The 17,046-nt window shown below is 38.7% G+C and overlaps 1 protein-coding gene across 1 annotated transcript in view; it reads left to right on the top strand.

The window, feature by feature from the left end:
• Positions 1-16,794, top strand: part of LOC309686779 (myosin-IIIa-like) — a gene marked incomplete at both ends in the record, with an annotated part of 42,931 nt that extends 26,137 nt beyond the window's left edge. Inside the window, 3 exons of the mRNA XM_082499544.1 lie at positions 1,380-1,479; positions 15,296-15,372; positions 16,645-16,794. Coding sequence (XP_082355670.1) covers positions 1,380-1,479; positions 15,296-15,372; positions 16,645-16,794 — 327 coding nt within the window. The remainder of the gene's footprint in view (positions 1-1,379; positions 1,480-15,295; positions 15,373-16,644) is intronic.
• Between the last annotated feature and the right edge of the window lie 252 nt (positions 16,795-17,046).

Below are 17,046 nucleotides of genomic sequence, written 5' to 3'. Positions count from 1 at the left end.
CTGTTCAACTTCTTATGTCTGGATTCAAACACTGCTACAAGACTCTTTTTTTTTTTTTTTTTTTTTTTTGCTAATCAGGATCAAGTGGCTTTATTTTTCATTTTCTTTTAACCAGAATTTGACTTTCTGCAGTGGAATTTAAGCTTTTGCAGTTTTCTTTGAGTTTATACTCTAAAGGTGTAATATATAATATAGGCTTATGGTGCTTTTTTCTGCTTTTATCTTTAAATTTATATTTGACATAAAGTGGGGCAATTAAACCCAAAAAACATTCTCCGCAAGATTTTTAGTAGCATTGGATGGGGTAATCACAGGATATTCAATACATCACGCCACTCCTAGATTTACCAATCCCTTACTCTTGGCTTTTACCAACCTTGCTGTAGACTTGAGAAACAGAGAAACCATGATCCAGCCTTTTAATATTTATATGCGAGACAGAGGAATTGTAACAGCACAACACAATCATCACCTTCCATAAAAAACAAGAGACAGAGAAAGTCCTTCCTGAGTACATACCTTCCCCTGCCCCTGATCAATTTAGGGCAATCTGATCCATGATCAGGAAGACCAAAGTGCTCTGGACTTCTCTATGGAGGTTTTATTTGCTGTATCAGGAGCCCAGGCTGCTCATTCAGGCGTTGAAGTTAGATGACCAAAAGTCATCTTTGAGAATAACAGACTAAACTGGAATTCAGCCCTGACTCAAAGCCTCAATGTACCAAAATGGCTTTTCACAATAGAGAAACGCAAATTATGGGCAAATGCTCCATCAGTGCAAAAGAATGATCACAAACTGAAAACAGAAACTTGGAAAAACAAAGTGTGCAGGAAATCCAGAAAGAACAGTGTATGGGTCAACGTGACAAAGGAAAAGAGCTGAAATTGAAACTCTCTATTTGGAAAAGTATGAAGAAATACAGGAAAAATATTTCCACAAGTTATCTGGCACAGAAACCCTCCATTAGGAAGCAGGGAATTAAAACTGAGCGTGCTTCTGGGAGAAACGCAGAGAGAGGCATTTGGTGGCTCGTGGCTACCTGCCATCTGATTAGCAGTGAGTGCTCCTACCATATAGGCAGAAGGTATGGAAATGCACCAATGTACTGAAATCCTGTCCTGGGAAAGCATGTGACAATACTTTAATTAACAGTGGCAATGCTTGCACTTCCCAAAACGTCAATAAAAAATATCTATTCCTTCTGGTGCGCCAAGCGCTTTTCCAGTAAGAATGACAACTCTGTGGTTCTGGATTAAAAAAACCCAAAACTGTTTTAAGTTTTTTCATACTTTTCTGCTACCTTTTTGTTTCTGCATATATAATACAGAAAACAGAGCTGTTGTTAGTAAGAAGTTCATGTTTACATCTCATATTCCAGGGACTTCAACATTTACATGAAAACAAAACCATCCACCGTGATATTAAGGGAAATAATATCCTTTTGACCACTGAAGGAGGAGTCAAGCTTGTGGATTTTGGTATGTTATGTTTACTTACATATCCAAGCAGTGTCATACGTTTGAAGCATGGAAAATAAAATAGAGGAAACAAGTCAGAAAAGATGAATTATATTAACCTTTTATTAAGGTTTTGAGTTTTTCATTAAAAATGACTTGGATAAACAAAGTTACTTTTTAACTTGACAGAAATAAAGTATTCACAAGCTCGGTGTTTTAAAAACTTTGGGTTTCTCGGCCATTTTGCTAGTGCTGTTAAGATAGCATGGCTAACGAGTAGAAGTTATGATGTGGTGTAAATGCGAAATGCTTTAGAGCAACACAGTAAGAAAAATGGCAAAGCAAGTTAATAGGGTTCAAAATAAGGTTGGTGTTTAGTTCTTCCAGGACCACGTGTTGGCTCAGTGAAATTAGGGGCCGGTGGGCAAAAGCTTCATGCTGTATATGAAAGGACTTAGCACTTGGTAGGTATTATGAAGAATAGGGGAGCTCCACATCAGTCGCATATACTCATTAGTTTGATTTGAAACAAAACAAGAGATACTGTCTGAAGGCAGTAGAGAGGGAGATATTATATAGGTAATCCCCACTTCCCAAAGTCTGGGAAGACAAACATTACTTTTGGCAAGTCTAAACCTAAGACTTGGCATTAGATGGAAAGTGTCTGTTAGGCCTAAAGTGATTCCTGAATGCTGTCTTCTGGTTTTACCACCAGAAGGCAAAAACAGAGACGCAGGTAAGTAGATTTGACCTGTTATTTGCCGGCCATACCACAGTGATTTGCCTTAAAAGTGTATTGACAGTTGTTTTATTTAAGGAGGGTATAAAAATTTGCAATGGTTGTTATTATGAACTATTATCCTCTGGTAGCACACTGTCTTCTAATGTTTAAATTCATTTTATCGGTCACTACTCACAGCATAGCAGCCAACTGTAAATATCATGATTCCATTCCACAGATACAAAATCTTAATTTTTCCTTTAGCCTTCTATTTTGTTAATGAGATTTATTCAATTGATACATAACAATTGTTTAAACTAATCATGAGATTTTAAATCCCATTAGTGTAGTGTCTTCCTGCCAGTAGATTGTATTTATGCAACTTTCATTACTTCACACGCCAAAACCCCGCAACTCTTAGGTTTACTAATTCTTCTGAAAATTCACGTGTTTGTATTCATTATTTCATTCCTCAGATAAAATATTCAGTTGAAAAGCCTTCAGACTTCCTAAATTATCTGCCATACACTCACCTGTATTTTCTGCTAGTCTGGAAGTTTAATGTCAATATTTTTGCTCACAGGTTTTTAATATGTTGTGGATACTAATTTTTTTAAGGTGCTGAAGCAATTAGAGCTGTGGAGGATCGATGCTTCTGAAAATTAATTCACTCATGCAGATGTCAAAACATACAAGCTGCAGGGATGAGGACTGAATTCTTTATTCCCAGTTATGGCAATCTACTGCTAAGGCTGTAATTGAAAAATAATCTTAAAATCTTGTGGGAAAAATTGTGATGCCAAAGCACAGATGAGAACATGCACAAGAAACAAACATACGTACATCCACATTTATGTGGATTGAAGAGGCACTTACAATATCTGCAGTCCTTCCTCTCAAAGGAATATAGGAACTGCACCTTAACTTAGGAAAAGATAGACATTTTCTCCTGCCTTTTTTCTTTCTTTCCCCCAAAACCAATCTGAAGCCAATAATGAATAGTTTCAAATGGGAAGAATTTATACAGTCTTCACAAAATCATCACGGAAGACATACCATTCACCCTTCAGGCTGATGTTTAAGGTATTTGGCTAGGATTTAGGAGATTTGTATCTTCTACTTAGGATTTAAACCCACATTAATCAGATTCCAAGAGTATTTTTTAGCCAGGAATGTGAGTTGATCAGAGTCTCTGCTGTTGACACTGCTACAGACTGGTGTACATAAACATTTATTGGATCAGGGACTGAAACTCATACCCATTTTTTTACTGTCTAAGCCTGTGAATCTGCTGGCTATAGAATGAGATAGACATGCTGCACAATCTCCTTTTCTCCCAGTAAATACTCAGTGGAAGCAAATTTTTTGCTGTAGGTTGAACCAATTACTACATGGGGCCAAACAAACAAGCAAAACCAACCCAAACAATCACACAGCCCTTTCTAGCATGCACACAGCTTTTCTGTTGTGGAAAGGGGAGCAGAGACATTGGTCCTTTCTTGCACAGCAGTACTGACTTTCCAGAAGCTTCATTTTGTGACACAGTATATACGCATTGCCTTATGGTTGTTGTGTCATAGGCATTTATGTATACTGTGACCACATTTCTGAACACTGCACAGTGTGAGTGGATGACCTTCACAGCACTCTTCTGACAAAGTCAGTTGCTATAATTCTCAGTTAACAGCTGGGGACCCAAAACCTTGAGAGACTGAGTTGCTTGAGTTGACACAGAAAGTGTGTGGAAAAGCTTTTCCAAAATCCCGGCTAACAGGCTGAACTGTTTGCCTTTCATAGAGGTATTCATAGTTAAGGAAATGAGAAAGACTGTGAAAGAGTACCATGGCAGTGCCTCACCCAGATTCCTTTGAAGAGTGAAATTTTTGCTTTCCCATAAAATTCTGCTGTAATATTGCTTTATCACCCAAGTAATATTCTCATATCTAAGAAACACCCAATCCCAGTTGACAGATTAATGATCAAATCAAGTAGATGAGTTTATAACATCTCCACACCAATGCTTCTGGAGCTCAATTGCTTATCAAGGAGCTGCCAGATAGTTGTTTTAGTTTAAACTGTCCAAGCCACAAGAATTTTGAAATAGTGTTACCAGAGAAGCATCCTCACTCCTTACATCCATCTGGTATGATAATTTAGATCAGCAGAGATAAACAAAATCATTCTTTTTTACTACAGGTAATGCTTAGCAGCCAAGGGGATCTATTCTAAGCACATCCCATGATCACAGTTTCAGTCCCTGAATTCATTAAACTTCTAGATACATTAAAAGTCCAAATTTCCCTTGTAAGAGAAGAAGGTTGACTGAAGGCAGTTTCGCTACCTGAACGTTTGTGGGAATTAGCTGTTAAGCTGTTCTGGTAGAAGACCTTGGGGGAAGGATATTACACCCGAGAATCGCAGCAATTATGCTCCAAGCAAGGAGCATCCTCTGCCACATCAATACAAATAATAAATAGCTGCACTGTATTCAAATGTAGCTGCTATGTTTTCAGTGTAGGTTAGAGGTTTGATAGAAAAATATACATTTATATTAAAGTAAATTCCCTGCAGCACTTTAAAGGGTGACAGCTATATAATATATTGTATAAAAAGAGTTGGAGGCAAGCAAGGTGTGAACCAAATTTCCTTTTTATAAACGATCTTAATATATTCACAGTTGCTGATTAGTGTTCTGGGAAGGAAATCTTTTACATCTGTTTCTCAGATTCCTGGTTGTATGCAGTGGACTGATGTTAAAGAGCCAGATTTCAAAAGAAATTTTAGGCACTAAAGGTGAAGAAAACCACCTAATAAAATTTTCAAAAGCTTCTAGCATCTAAATCCAAATTAATTTAATTATAGATATCGTCTGAAAGTCTTGTGACAAATTTATCTGCGATCTTTACTGCCTAAATATCTTTCAGTGTCTGACCTTGATTCATCAGTTAAAAAACTGTCCTGAAGTCACTTGCACACATAGCACACCTCATCTGTAATAAAAATTCATATATTCATCTGCATCTTACAATGTGTAACCAATTTCATAGGGAGCTGAGTATATAACATCTGCTTATGCTGACAAATAATTGCTTCTTTGAATAGTCCCTCTCAATTCAATTTCTTTTCTTGAAATCTTGAAACAGGGCCTTCCGTGTATTACATAATGTTAGTCTAAGACACAATTCCTGTTCAGAAATTCTGAGATGTCAAATAATGTATTGTTCCAAAATGGGAGAAAAGGAACTTAGCTGTATTATTGTTGTTATTATTTTAACTTTGGTCTGAAAAAGACCAAGTGACATTTCATTTTGAAAGATTTGACGTGTTTCTGAAATCCCCTGCTATTGCAGTGAGCCTGGGAGCTTGAAAGCTAGAGCTTTTCATGCTCATATATTACTGAAAGAAGAGGATCCTAGAGGACACAACTCCCTATCAGCAAATGAGACAAGTTGCTGATGTGCTGGGAACCATGGAGGAAAGCACCATTTTTCCATTAAAACTTTTGAAACATCTACAGTCACGTGGCAAGTGATTCTTTTAGCTAAAAAGAAGAGAGTGTAATGCTGATGGAAAATTCCCCTTCAGCTATGTTTTTGAGGATTGACCTTGTAGGCTGATAGTTTTGAACAAGAGCACAGGTAGCTCATACTTCTATGGGGCTGCTGAAGCCTGCTGTCAGAGACTAGAAGTATCTCAAGCTGAGCAGCTGTTGCCTTGGAAATGTCCAGAAAAAATGTAAGTATAAATTGTACTCCACCACTTAGGCAAAAGCATAGGTTTCCAGCAGCACTGTTCCTTGCTGAAGGCCGTGTCCTTCTGTGCATCAAATGAAAACATACTTTCATACCACGTGTAATTAGACTGTTGATGCTATTACCATTCTGTGTGATTACCGTGAAAGGTCATTGGGAAAAAAATAAGTCAGACATCTAGATGGATATTAGAAATATTCAAATTCCCGTAATGAAAATAAAATGTTGGAGGCCTCATTAAATCTTTGGAATTCAAGCCTATTTCTAATTACAAGAGATCCCATGATTCCCCCCAGTTTGGCTAGTACTGTCACTTTGGGAAAGGGGCCGTTGAAAAAGGTTGGCACTCTCCATTTTCATTTTCTTCTTAGGCATTTCATTAATGGTATCTAAAACTCTCCCATCGTTACAGTCTTTGGATAAGCAGTGCATAGGAAAGATCTAAGGTTTTTCTATAGGTAAAGCAGGTTCCAGTGGAAGACATAGAAAGAAGGTAATGCAATCTCACTGCTGCTGGAAGATGGTGGAAAATTACAAACTGTTCTGCATGCACTTAATAGAATAATGACTTCAAGGGTTCCTTTAGTACTGTGGATAAAGAGATTGCATAATTAAAACATGTATTGTATCATTAATGGAATATATAGTGAAGGTGAGGTGATTTTTGTACTTTAAACATGCTTAGTTTGCATTTTTCTGCTTTTGTTTCAAAAGTTAGAAGTGTTGGATTTAAAAGTTGTGTGTGAATATTGTCTCGGCACTCCAAATGCAGTTTTGGATAACACACTTTGCGTGTAGCTAGCACAGTTTTATCGTGGTTTTACAGTAGCCTGAGTCAACTAGAGATTTAAGCTGAGTATGACTCATTGGCAAAAAAACGGATTGGGGGAAGCAATACTGTGTTGCTTTTTTTAGACATACTGAAAACTGACATTACTTTGTTTAATACTTGAACTATTTCTTCCATGTAGTTCAGAACTGCAGGTAGACAGAGGTCAGATTTTGTGTTTGGAATGTAATAGGGTGGTTATTTTGTTGTGGAGAGAACGATCATTCTTCTTTTAAAGCTATTTGAAGTCATCCAAAGTTAAGAGCCGAGGGAATCTGAATGCTGACATTTCTGGATGGCCTTCTTATTATTGAAAATTGCAGTTTGATGAAACAAGTCAATTGTAAGACACTCTTTTTGGTAGTGTATTTATATATTAACCCTATTTTTACTTTTAAATGCATACATAATTTCATTTAGGCAGTACTAAATGAAAGCATTAAGTTCATTTCATAATTCAATTGAGTTCATAAAATAAATTTCTTGGTTTTTTTTTCCCCACACTTAGAAAGAGTGTGTAGTAATTCTGCCAACATTCTCTTTTGTGACTCAGGAGGGGTGTGCTACTTCTTCCTAACAAATTATGGAATGTTAGTAATGCTTTACTACTAGTAGTTATCAGTAACAATTGATCAACATAGGTTAGAATGCATAGGTGGTTTTGTTATGTTTTATTGAATGATGTCCATTCCTATTCCGATACAGCCAAAATATTTAAAATTCTGTGACTATACTATACAGGTTGAGTTTTTGAAGTGTAGATGAGCAAGCAGCTGCTACAATGACAAAACAAGAGTAGTAAAATCAGTTACACTGTACAGCATGTCCAAAATGATAGGGACAATCATTCATGAGTCCATGGTAAGACTCCATCTTAATAGTTCCATCTGCTTAATTGCTCTCCTGTCCTGGTTTTCTGATGCATAAAGGGAGCTGTCTGCTGGTCTTGTGGGGAAAGCACCTGAAATCTTGGGTCAGAGGTTGGAGAGGGAGCCACAACACTGAACTTTCTCCTTTCATCGTGACACCTCCCCAACTCTCGTGTTCCTTTGCTGTGGCACAGTTGCTATGGCCTCTCCCTACCACGAACAGGCTTGATAGATGCAGTTTGTTGACTGATCACAGATCAGTCTAGCAAGCCTGTGTGGCGTGTGGTATTGCAGAGGGAGAGAAGGCTCACAGGACTCCTGCAACTGCCTGCAGTACGGGTCAGGCTGCCATGGCTTGGGAGTCTAGAGCCACCTTGTGCTCAGTGAATAGGCTGAGAAGCCAATTGTGAGTGATCCAAGTTTAAGTATTGGGGCATTTGGGGGAAGGACATTTTAATCTCTGTCCCTTTTAATATATATCATGCTTCCCAGCCTCACGTGTCCTGCTGACATTGAAGAGGAGCTCAGCATGACCTTGAGTAGTTTTCCAAACTTTTGTAGATTACTTGTTCTGGAATAGTCAGAATATCCTATTGCATCTCTTTCTTCTTGCCCTGCATTAGCTGTAAATGCTGTCTGAATCATTCTGCAGAAATGAAACAATTCATTAAAATAATTTAATTTGAAAGTATTCAAAAATAAAATAATTTTCTTTCTGCCCTTAGCTTACTTTAAGCAATGAATCATAGCAAGACTTGTATTTGCCTTAGTCCGTCTAGCATGCATCCATAATAAAGCTGTCTGCTTCACTGATTCAGATCAAAACCAGACTATTATTGTGTTGTCATTTCTGCATACCATATAGCATGACATTCACATGTTACTTCTAAAAAGCATTTACTAGGGGACTATGGCAGAAGCCAATAAAAGTAAAAGACTTTGAAGAAAGCTTTCTTCATGAGCAGCTTGTCAAACTGCTTTGAACCCAATCAAAGTAATAATTCCCAATTTTTCAAACCAGGGTTAGCAAGGATAAGATGGATTGCATTGACTTGAGCTGTGGAGCATTTTCATTGTTGAATGTTTAATTCTTTGTTGAAGGCTTAGTCCTTAAAAACTTATTTTATGGGCCATGTGTGAATGAAAACCTTTGTACTGTTCACTAACAACAAAAAGAAATCATGTGGCCAAATGCTGTATCCAGGATAAGCTGTTCAGTTGGTCTTTCAAATATTTTCTTCTACTAATTCACATAAAGATGTCACTGATGGCTTAAACATTAAAGAAGCTTGACACAGAAAGCTTGTGTCCTGCTCCAGAGACACATGAAGCGAGAAAGTAGCCCTTTCTGGTCAGCAAAGGCTTCCTCTTGGTTTTCTCATTGGTCACAAAATAGTCATCTCTTGAGGGTATTAGAAACCTTCTGGTCTTACCTGAGTATGCTATTACCCATTCATTTTTACTTGCAAGTTAAACCTAATGATTCATTTGTACTGAAGTATCCCAGTCCTTAGGTATTTTAAATATTCTGTCCCATCAGCATAGATGTTGCCAGTAACCCAGATAACCTTAACAGGAAAACCATGTCATATAACAAGGAGTAAAATCTCCGGGGTTTTCCCAGTCATACAGGGAAAAAAATGCTTTTTGGGTCTCAAGTCTGGCAGTCAGTTTGAAATCCAATATGTAAGGAAGGCAGCATCTAAGAAGGAGGACTTTCACCAGCACACTGCACCAGATTGTGTATGGCTGCACAAATCCCTGAGGCTCCAGAGAAAACTAGCTCTCCTATCTAAATACATCTGGCCAATTGTGCGTCAGGAAAACAAATGTTCCTGTGCATCCCTTTCAGGAAACCAGCTGAAGCCCTGAAGCATGAGATTTGATTAGAATCATTGGCCTTGTGCCGCAGTGAGCTGTCAGGAGCGTGTGGAGGGCAGCCCGTGGTCGCCTGCTCTGCTGGGAGCCATGGAGAAAGGGTGCAGTCAGGATCGTAGACTAAGGGAAGGTAGAGTATGCCGCCACACTGTCCTGCCCAGTCTCCTGTAATACTAAAGTTCTCGGGTTTCTTCAAGCAAGAAGCTGTATTAAAACTTCTTATTTAAAAAAGATTATATATCTCACAGATGTAGTGCATGTTCTGCTTTTTTTTAGGTCACTGTTTGCTCTTTGTTATCAGTATGTACCTTGTGATGATTCCGTATCTGCTGTAGGATTTTCATTTTGTTCCTTATATGCCTAAAAATGCCTTTTCTTTGTCTTTTACCCTCATGGTGAGTTTACTGTGAAAGCCACTGGACTTTGATTCCTTTAGTTTCCATTTATATCACTCTATATTTTATAGTACAGATTCAATTTTTTATACCCCTTTAACTCCGTGCCTCTTGGTTTTGTACTAAACACCATGGATTTTTCATCTCCCAGGCAGTCTTTTGGATACTAAACTTTTGATCTTGCTAGACTTGTAAAGGGCCATTTGGTTATCTTTTGGATATGCCCTATTTCAGTTAAAGATTTGCTTCTGCGGTGTGTGTTTTCCTGAGTGTTTGGGAAACTCTAGTTTTCATCACTAAAACGCTATATGCATTAAAATTGCATAAAGACTGGGAATGTGGTGGCAAAGGACATGGAAAAGGCTGTGACACTCAATGTCTTCTTTGCTATGGTCTTTTTACTTGTAAGACTGGCCTTCAGGAATCCCTGATCCCTGAGACCAGTGAGAAAGTCTGGAGCAAGGAAGACTTACTCTCAATAGAGGAGGATCGGGTTAGGGAGCGTTTAAACAAATTGGACATGCACATGTCCATGGGACCTGATGGGATGCACCCAAGAGTGCTGAGGGAGCTGGCCAATGTCATTGCAAGGCCACTGTTGATAATCTTTGAAAGGTCTTGGAGATTGGGGGAGGTTCCTGATGACTGGGGGAAAGCTATTGTCACTCCTATCTTCAAGAAGGGCAAAAAGGAGGATTCAGAGAACTGCAGGCTGGTCAACCCGACTTTGATCCCTGGGAAGGTGGTGGAGCAAATAATCCTGGAAATAATTTCCAAACATATGACGGACAAAAAGGTGACTGGGTGCAGGCAGCATGGATTTATGAAAGGGAAGTTATGCTTCATCATAACCTAACGTAGCACCTTTCAACATAAAATGCTGCTGAAAAGTCTTAATTTTTTTGCTTCTCATTTCGCTTTTGTTTCCCATTTCTTTATTTCCATCTTATTGGTCAGAACCCGGTTTTAGTTCTAGATTTAATTTGAGTACTTATCATGGAGCAGAGGTTCTCAAGCATGCTTTTCTGTCAACAGCTCCCCCAAGGAAACAATATCGCTTCCGTGTGCTTTTCATTTAAAAGTTCGCTTTTGAGGTCAGTTGATAGTCTATAAGGAATTCTGAGTATTGACGTTGTTTCAAAAATGTTCTGAAACATCACTTGTAAAGTCATCAAACCAACCACTTGTCCTTCTGGCCTGGTAGTGACATTTTCTATTAAATATATTTATATATTTTATATATTTTTATATATTTTTATATATATATATAAAAAATATATTTTCTACTAAATATATTTATGCTTTCTATTCAGGAATTAAACCTGGGAAAAGCTCTCTGATGTCCCTTTACAGTCTTGGAGGGGGGGACCACCATACTTGGAATACAGTTGCATGTGGTTACCTACCTGGGGTGTTGTGACATTTGCCATTTGGACTATCAGGATTTCTTCGTTTTAATCTTGTTCTTTCCGTGTTGTATTTTGTCACTGTGGCGTATGAAGGAATTATGTGTAATTTTTTTTTAGCATTTTTTGTGCATTTCAGCTGATCTGTCTGAAATTATCCTGTCTGGATATGTACCATTACACAAATACAACCTGAAAGAAGGAAACAAAGAAATGAGACAGTGTCAAAGATAACAGCAATTACAGAGTGGTTGAGTTATGTCCCCACCGTTGTTGAGTGGGAAGTAGCTACTTCCCTGTCTGCGTCTTGCCAAGAATGGCAGCAGCTTTTCAAAGTGAAGCTTAGGGTGCTAAAGTAAAACCTTAAACCGTAAGGACCCATTGCCTCCAGATCTAGTATATATATAGTGGAGTTGAGTGATTTATGAGGGACTGCCTTCACACCATTGGACAGAGAGGCAAGGAAGGAGAGGCCACTTTTTACAGCGAACAGCGTGGAACGGGAATGCCAAAACATATCTGCCAGCAGGCTTAAGGTGAATGAAGTGCAAGGTGCTGCTGTTGTTTTACATCTGTCACTCTCAGAGATTAAAAAAATGTTGGGAAATAATTCAAAGCATTTCAGCCTGTTTGGATCTGCAAGGTTAACAGTGTGAGCAGTTTTTTTGGCTCACACACTAGCTTGAAGAATGATCGAGTTGCAGGTTCTTAATCCAAAGGAGGTCACAAAGAGGGTGCCTTGGTAGGGAAGCGGACACTGAAGGCACAAGTGAAGAAGGATTATGCAAGAGGTAGCCAGAGGCAGTGTGATAGCTAGAGCGTCAGCCCTTTGGGTCGGGTCTATATTTGTATGTACAAATACAGTGGCTAGTGTGTTGGGAATGCAGTCTCCCTGCTGTGTGCCCAATGTGAATTTAGTAGATTTTCGCAGGGCTCGCCATTCCTCCGTTAGCATCAACCGGTAAAATGTGCATACTTCTGTCACAGGACAGAATCATAAAACGATGTTGTACAGCCTCCCAATTTAGATCAGAACAGTGTCTGCTCAGATTGAGTGCTACTATGAGACAAATCTTTCCTAATAATAGGGAGCTCATTTCTGCACTGTTTTTCTTTTACTGAGTGCTAAGGTCATAAGTAGGTGGCTTTACTTTCAATGTTATTCCAATATGTCAGTTTTTGCAATGAAAAGCTTGAATAACACTCATGGTGTAGCCTGCTAATTTCCATTTTTTATTAATAAACTAATTCCTGAAAAAAGAAAAAAAAAAAGCCTTTTTCCAACTATATGCACAATATTTTCTTTTTGGTATAGTGTGCATTGATACTATTAATACACTTATTTATTAAGCTTCACTTTCATAAGATTTACAATTTTTATGTAATAAAACACCATTTTATGACATATTTTTAGATTTTCTTAGGAGAATATTTGATTTATTTTGCATCAAAGCAGTAGTGAACGGGGAGGAGCAAGATGTTTTTGTTAGAAAATATGCAAGTTAAAAAAAGCTGGCCCGCTATATGCTTGACTGGTTACTGAAATGCTGGAAGAAATGTTACTAAGTGTGGAATTACATCATCTTTCCTCCATACACAGAAGAAGCCCGAGGAAATATCATTTGTCATAAGACCTACGCTCCGTAATCTGAAATGCCACTTTACTGCTAAGAGCAAAAAGATAAGAAAACAAACAAACAAAAAGCACGAAAAAAACCCGAGAGGCTAAAGAAAGTAGTAGTGAACAGTTCAAATTAAATCAGCTTTTTGCTGAAGTAAAAAATGGGGGAGGAGGAAAAAATCCTTCAGTTGATTTAATAATTACAGTTCAAAGAGGAAAAAACCAACAGTGCATAGACAGAGAAGACTGTGCACATTAATGTTCCTTTTATATTTTGTTCCTTATCTCTACAGAAGTTTATGATTATTTATAAAATCTGACATTGGAATCATAAAAACTTAGCTAGTCCCCTTCTTTGCCTGCAGATCTGAATCACGTTTCCTCATCCAAGACCGTGAACAAGTGCTTAGCACAGGGGACTCCCACAACACGTAGAAAGGGAGAGGGGAGAGTAGCCTCCTCTCCCTTCAAACCCAAGGATCACGTAATGATGTCTGTTTGCATCACTGCAACGGTGACAGACCTGTGGTGATGTGTGCTTACTCTTTGCTTTCTGAATGACATGTTTTGCTGAGGGCTCGGAAACAGCCACAGACTCCATGAGCCGGAAGCTGGACCTCAGACAACTCCTTGAGGTAGCAAAAACAAAGCCCCTGCTTAGCTGAGCCGAAGCAGGATTGGTGGACTTTGTGCTAAGACTCACATTGCCCTGCTTTCCATGGTGCAAACACTGTGTATTGGGCTTTCGGCAGGCATGGAGAGAGGAAGAGATCCCACTTTCTCAAGCCTGGAGTAGACTAGAGGGAGGCAGCCCCAAAAGCAATAGTTGTGTTTGTCTCAAAGGGATGGACAGAATCTTTCTTGCTGCCTTATTTTCAGCAGTTATATACATTTCTGTGATGGAAAAATGCAGATATTTTGTGAATCAGAGCTGAATATGTAGCTTTAGAGTAAAAAAAAAAAAACAAACAAACAAACAGATCAAGCTTTCTATGGTTTCTTGACCTCCACTGAAAAAAAACCCAAACTAGCCAAATTCTATCTAGGCAGAGGTTTAGTTAGTATTTCCACTGGGCAGTTAATGTGAATTGCTCCTGTTAAGAAGCATCTGCAGGGTTTTCAGGAAGGTGAGGTCAAGCGTGTTCAAACCAGACAGTATAGATTTGAAACTGGCCAGTGATCCTGACTGGAGCTTCATGTATTTCGGAATAATGAAATGGCACTCAGAGTGAAACTGAGGCTTTTTACTTTTTTTAAAGAGAAAGCAGACGTATGTATAAAGGCAAAATAAGTGAACTTCAGTGTCAATCAGACTGAGGTTGGAACAGGAGTAGAACACGGCACCTTTCTTGCCATCCATGATACCAGCACTTCAGAATATGCCTCTGGTGGACCACACAGTTGGCTATGACTCACAAACCCATAATAGTTCAGGACTTGCTAGCGGAGGGGCTGTTTTTCTCGAAGTGTGGACCTCACAGTTGATTGCGACTCATAAATCCATAATAGTTCAGGACATGTTAGCTGAGGGGCTGTTTTTCTCCATGTGTTGTACTCTCCCCTTTGCACACACTGGAGATATTTCCAACCAATACACCCTTTTTTTGTAAGGCAGAAAATTGGTGCCAGGCTGGTTAGAAATGAGCTGCAGCCCACTCAAATTCCTAATATTTCAGTGTCTTTTAATTTAAAGCCGTAAGGAATCTTTAGACTTCAGAGTTCACTTTCCAGGTCTTGGCCTGAAACAGTTAATTCCTTAAACTACAGCTCATGTTACAAATCTGATTTGCAGGCATTTGATGTTGCTTTGAGAATGTGCTTTGAGCATGGAGAGACTTCTCTTTTTGTAAGAAATTTTGTGATTTGACTGTTTTTATTGTTTCTTTTTTATGGCAGAGCAGCTAAGAGATGAGGATAAATATCTTTTATAGTCTTCAACCTGAAATATATAATGAAACAGAGGTCTAGTGTCAGTACTGAGCATTAAAAGAAAAAAAGAAACCGTGGGAAGTACAGTACTTTTCCCCCACCCTAAAGTGCTTTACCACTCTCCTAAAACAGAATATAGAAAAACTGTAATTAGCCAGTCAAAATATATGGAGTCAGGTTACTAATGAAGTGCCCATTTGGGACTAGATCCTGGTTCTGCTGAAAACACTGGAAATGAAGGATGCAGAAGACCTCAGCTGAAGTGCTGAGTACCTTTGAGGACTGGTCTTCTCTTTCCAGAGGACTGGAAAGAAGTATTTGAGATTTGCCTGCAGAGGAAGTTGTAGCATGACAAGAAAGGGATGGCACCATGCAGAAGGACTGTCTTGGATGGAAACAGCAGTTGCTCTGATTATAGCTTCCCTTCGTTCTTCCAGGTGTGTCTGCTCAGCTGACCAGCACTCGTCTCCGTCGGAACACCTCCGTGGGCACCCCATTCTGGATGGCTCCAGAGGTTAGATTCATGTTTCAAAACAGTTTGTCAGTGGTATTCAAGCTGCCGCATTCTGCATTTTTGCTCTTTCTTTGTCTTTCTTCCTGACCACTGGAACTTTCACCAAATGAAATAGCAATGTCCTTTAAAAAGGAGATTTAAACCTTTTTTCTTACATGTTTCCAAGGAGTAAGTTAAAATGGGGTTTATTTTTGAAATTACAAGGTTGGAGCCAGAGAGCAAGACATTGAATTGCTTACTAAAGTGTTAAAGAGAGTATACTGCCATTGATCCTTTCCAGCTTTTCAAGCTCTCAAACTGTAGGTATCTCATCTTCCAAAGGATGGAAGAAGCCCAGGGTGGTGCTGTGATACTTTATAGCTTTTATTTTTGGATTTCTACGCCTGTAAAGTTTTTAATACTATATATCCATAGCTGACAGCAAGAAATGGAAGAGGTTATTATGAATAAATAAGATGCAGTATGTATCTTTGGAGATTTTTCCAGCCTGAAATTGAAGCATATAAAGATACATTTTAAGATGAGGCAGGAAAAATATTTTGTTATAAATAAGTCTATGTACTTAGACTATTTGTGCACAGACAAACACATGCATATATATCTATTTATAGCACATGAAACTACTCTGTTTATACACATGTATTTTTGTAAACATATTCTGGTTTTATACATTAGTCTAGCCATGTAGCTAACAGGATACACATCGGTTTAGAGCTGTAGCTAATGGGATGAAAAATCGAGCATTGTGGATGAGCTGAAACGTACATGAAATTAAGTACATTTGCTGTAATCCAGTGGCAAACATATTGTCAAGAAATTAGCTTGATCTTGAAATTGCCTGATTTGGCTGAATAAGGACCCAGTGGGAGCTAGTGAATTCCACTTCTGCTTTCCTGACTGGTTCACTTCATAGAGAGAGCAGTATAGCTCCATTAGTTGTTTTGCAGGAATAATCCATAGAAAAGTTTCCTGCCACTTCCCTCAGCCATGGGATGCAGTTTACCACCTTCAGCTGAAAAAGCCAAGGATTTGCACCCTTTTTTCAGATCAGGGAACATCTGGTCAGAGAACCTGATGTTCACAGACACCTGCTTTCTCTAGTTTAAGCATCACTTTTTTCAGCAACAGGATCCTTTAGCTTGCTACAAGTGTGCAAATCTGTTTATTTTACCCAGTATCTCCATCCTGTAAGAGATTCCCCCAACTGTGGGTGTACTCTTAAATTCAGACATTTGATCATGCAATGACCATCCCAGTCTTTTACTCCAACAGGTGATTGCCTGTGAGCAGCAGCTAGATAGCTCCTATGATGCGAGATGTGATGCATGGTCACTGGGTATTACTGCAATAGAGTTGGGAGATGGAGATCCACCCCTTGCTGATCTGCACCCTATGAGGGCACTCTTCAAAATACCAAGGTAATATCCCGATGTGTTTATTTCTTGCTGAACTTTTTCCTTAACTCTTACTTCCTCCAAACAAATGTATAAGTATGTGGAGTTTCTTCATATTGTTTATACTAGGAGGAGGTTAGAATCATAGAATCATAGAATTTTCTAGGTTGGAAGAGACCCTTGGGATCATCGAGTCCAACCATCTACCCTACTCTACAAAGTTCTCCCTTACACCATATCCCCCAACACCACATCTAAATGTCTCTTAAACACATCCAGG

The sequence above is a fragment of the Vanellus vanellus genome, assembly GCF_965231255.1.
Source record: "Vanellus vanellus genome assembly, chromosome: 2".
In the NCBI taxonomy this organism is placed as follows: Eukaryota; Metazoa; Chordata; class Aves; order Charadriiformes; family Charadriidae; genus Vanellus; species Vanellus vanellus.
Note: the sequence above shows the minus strand (reverse complement) of the source record. Positions and strands in the feature narration are given on the sequence as shown.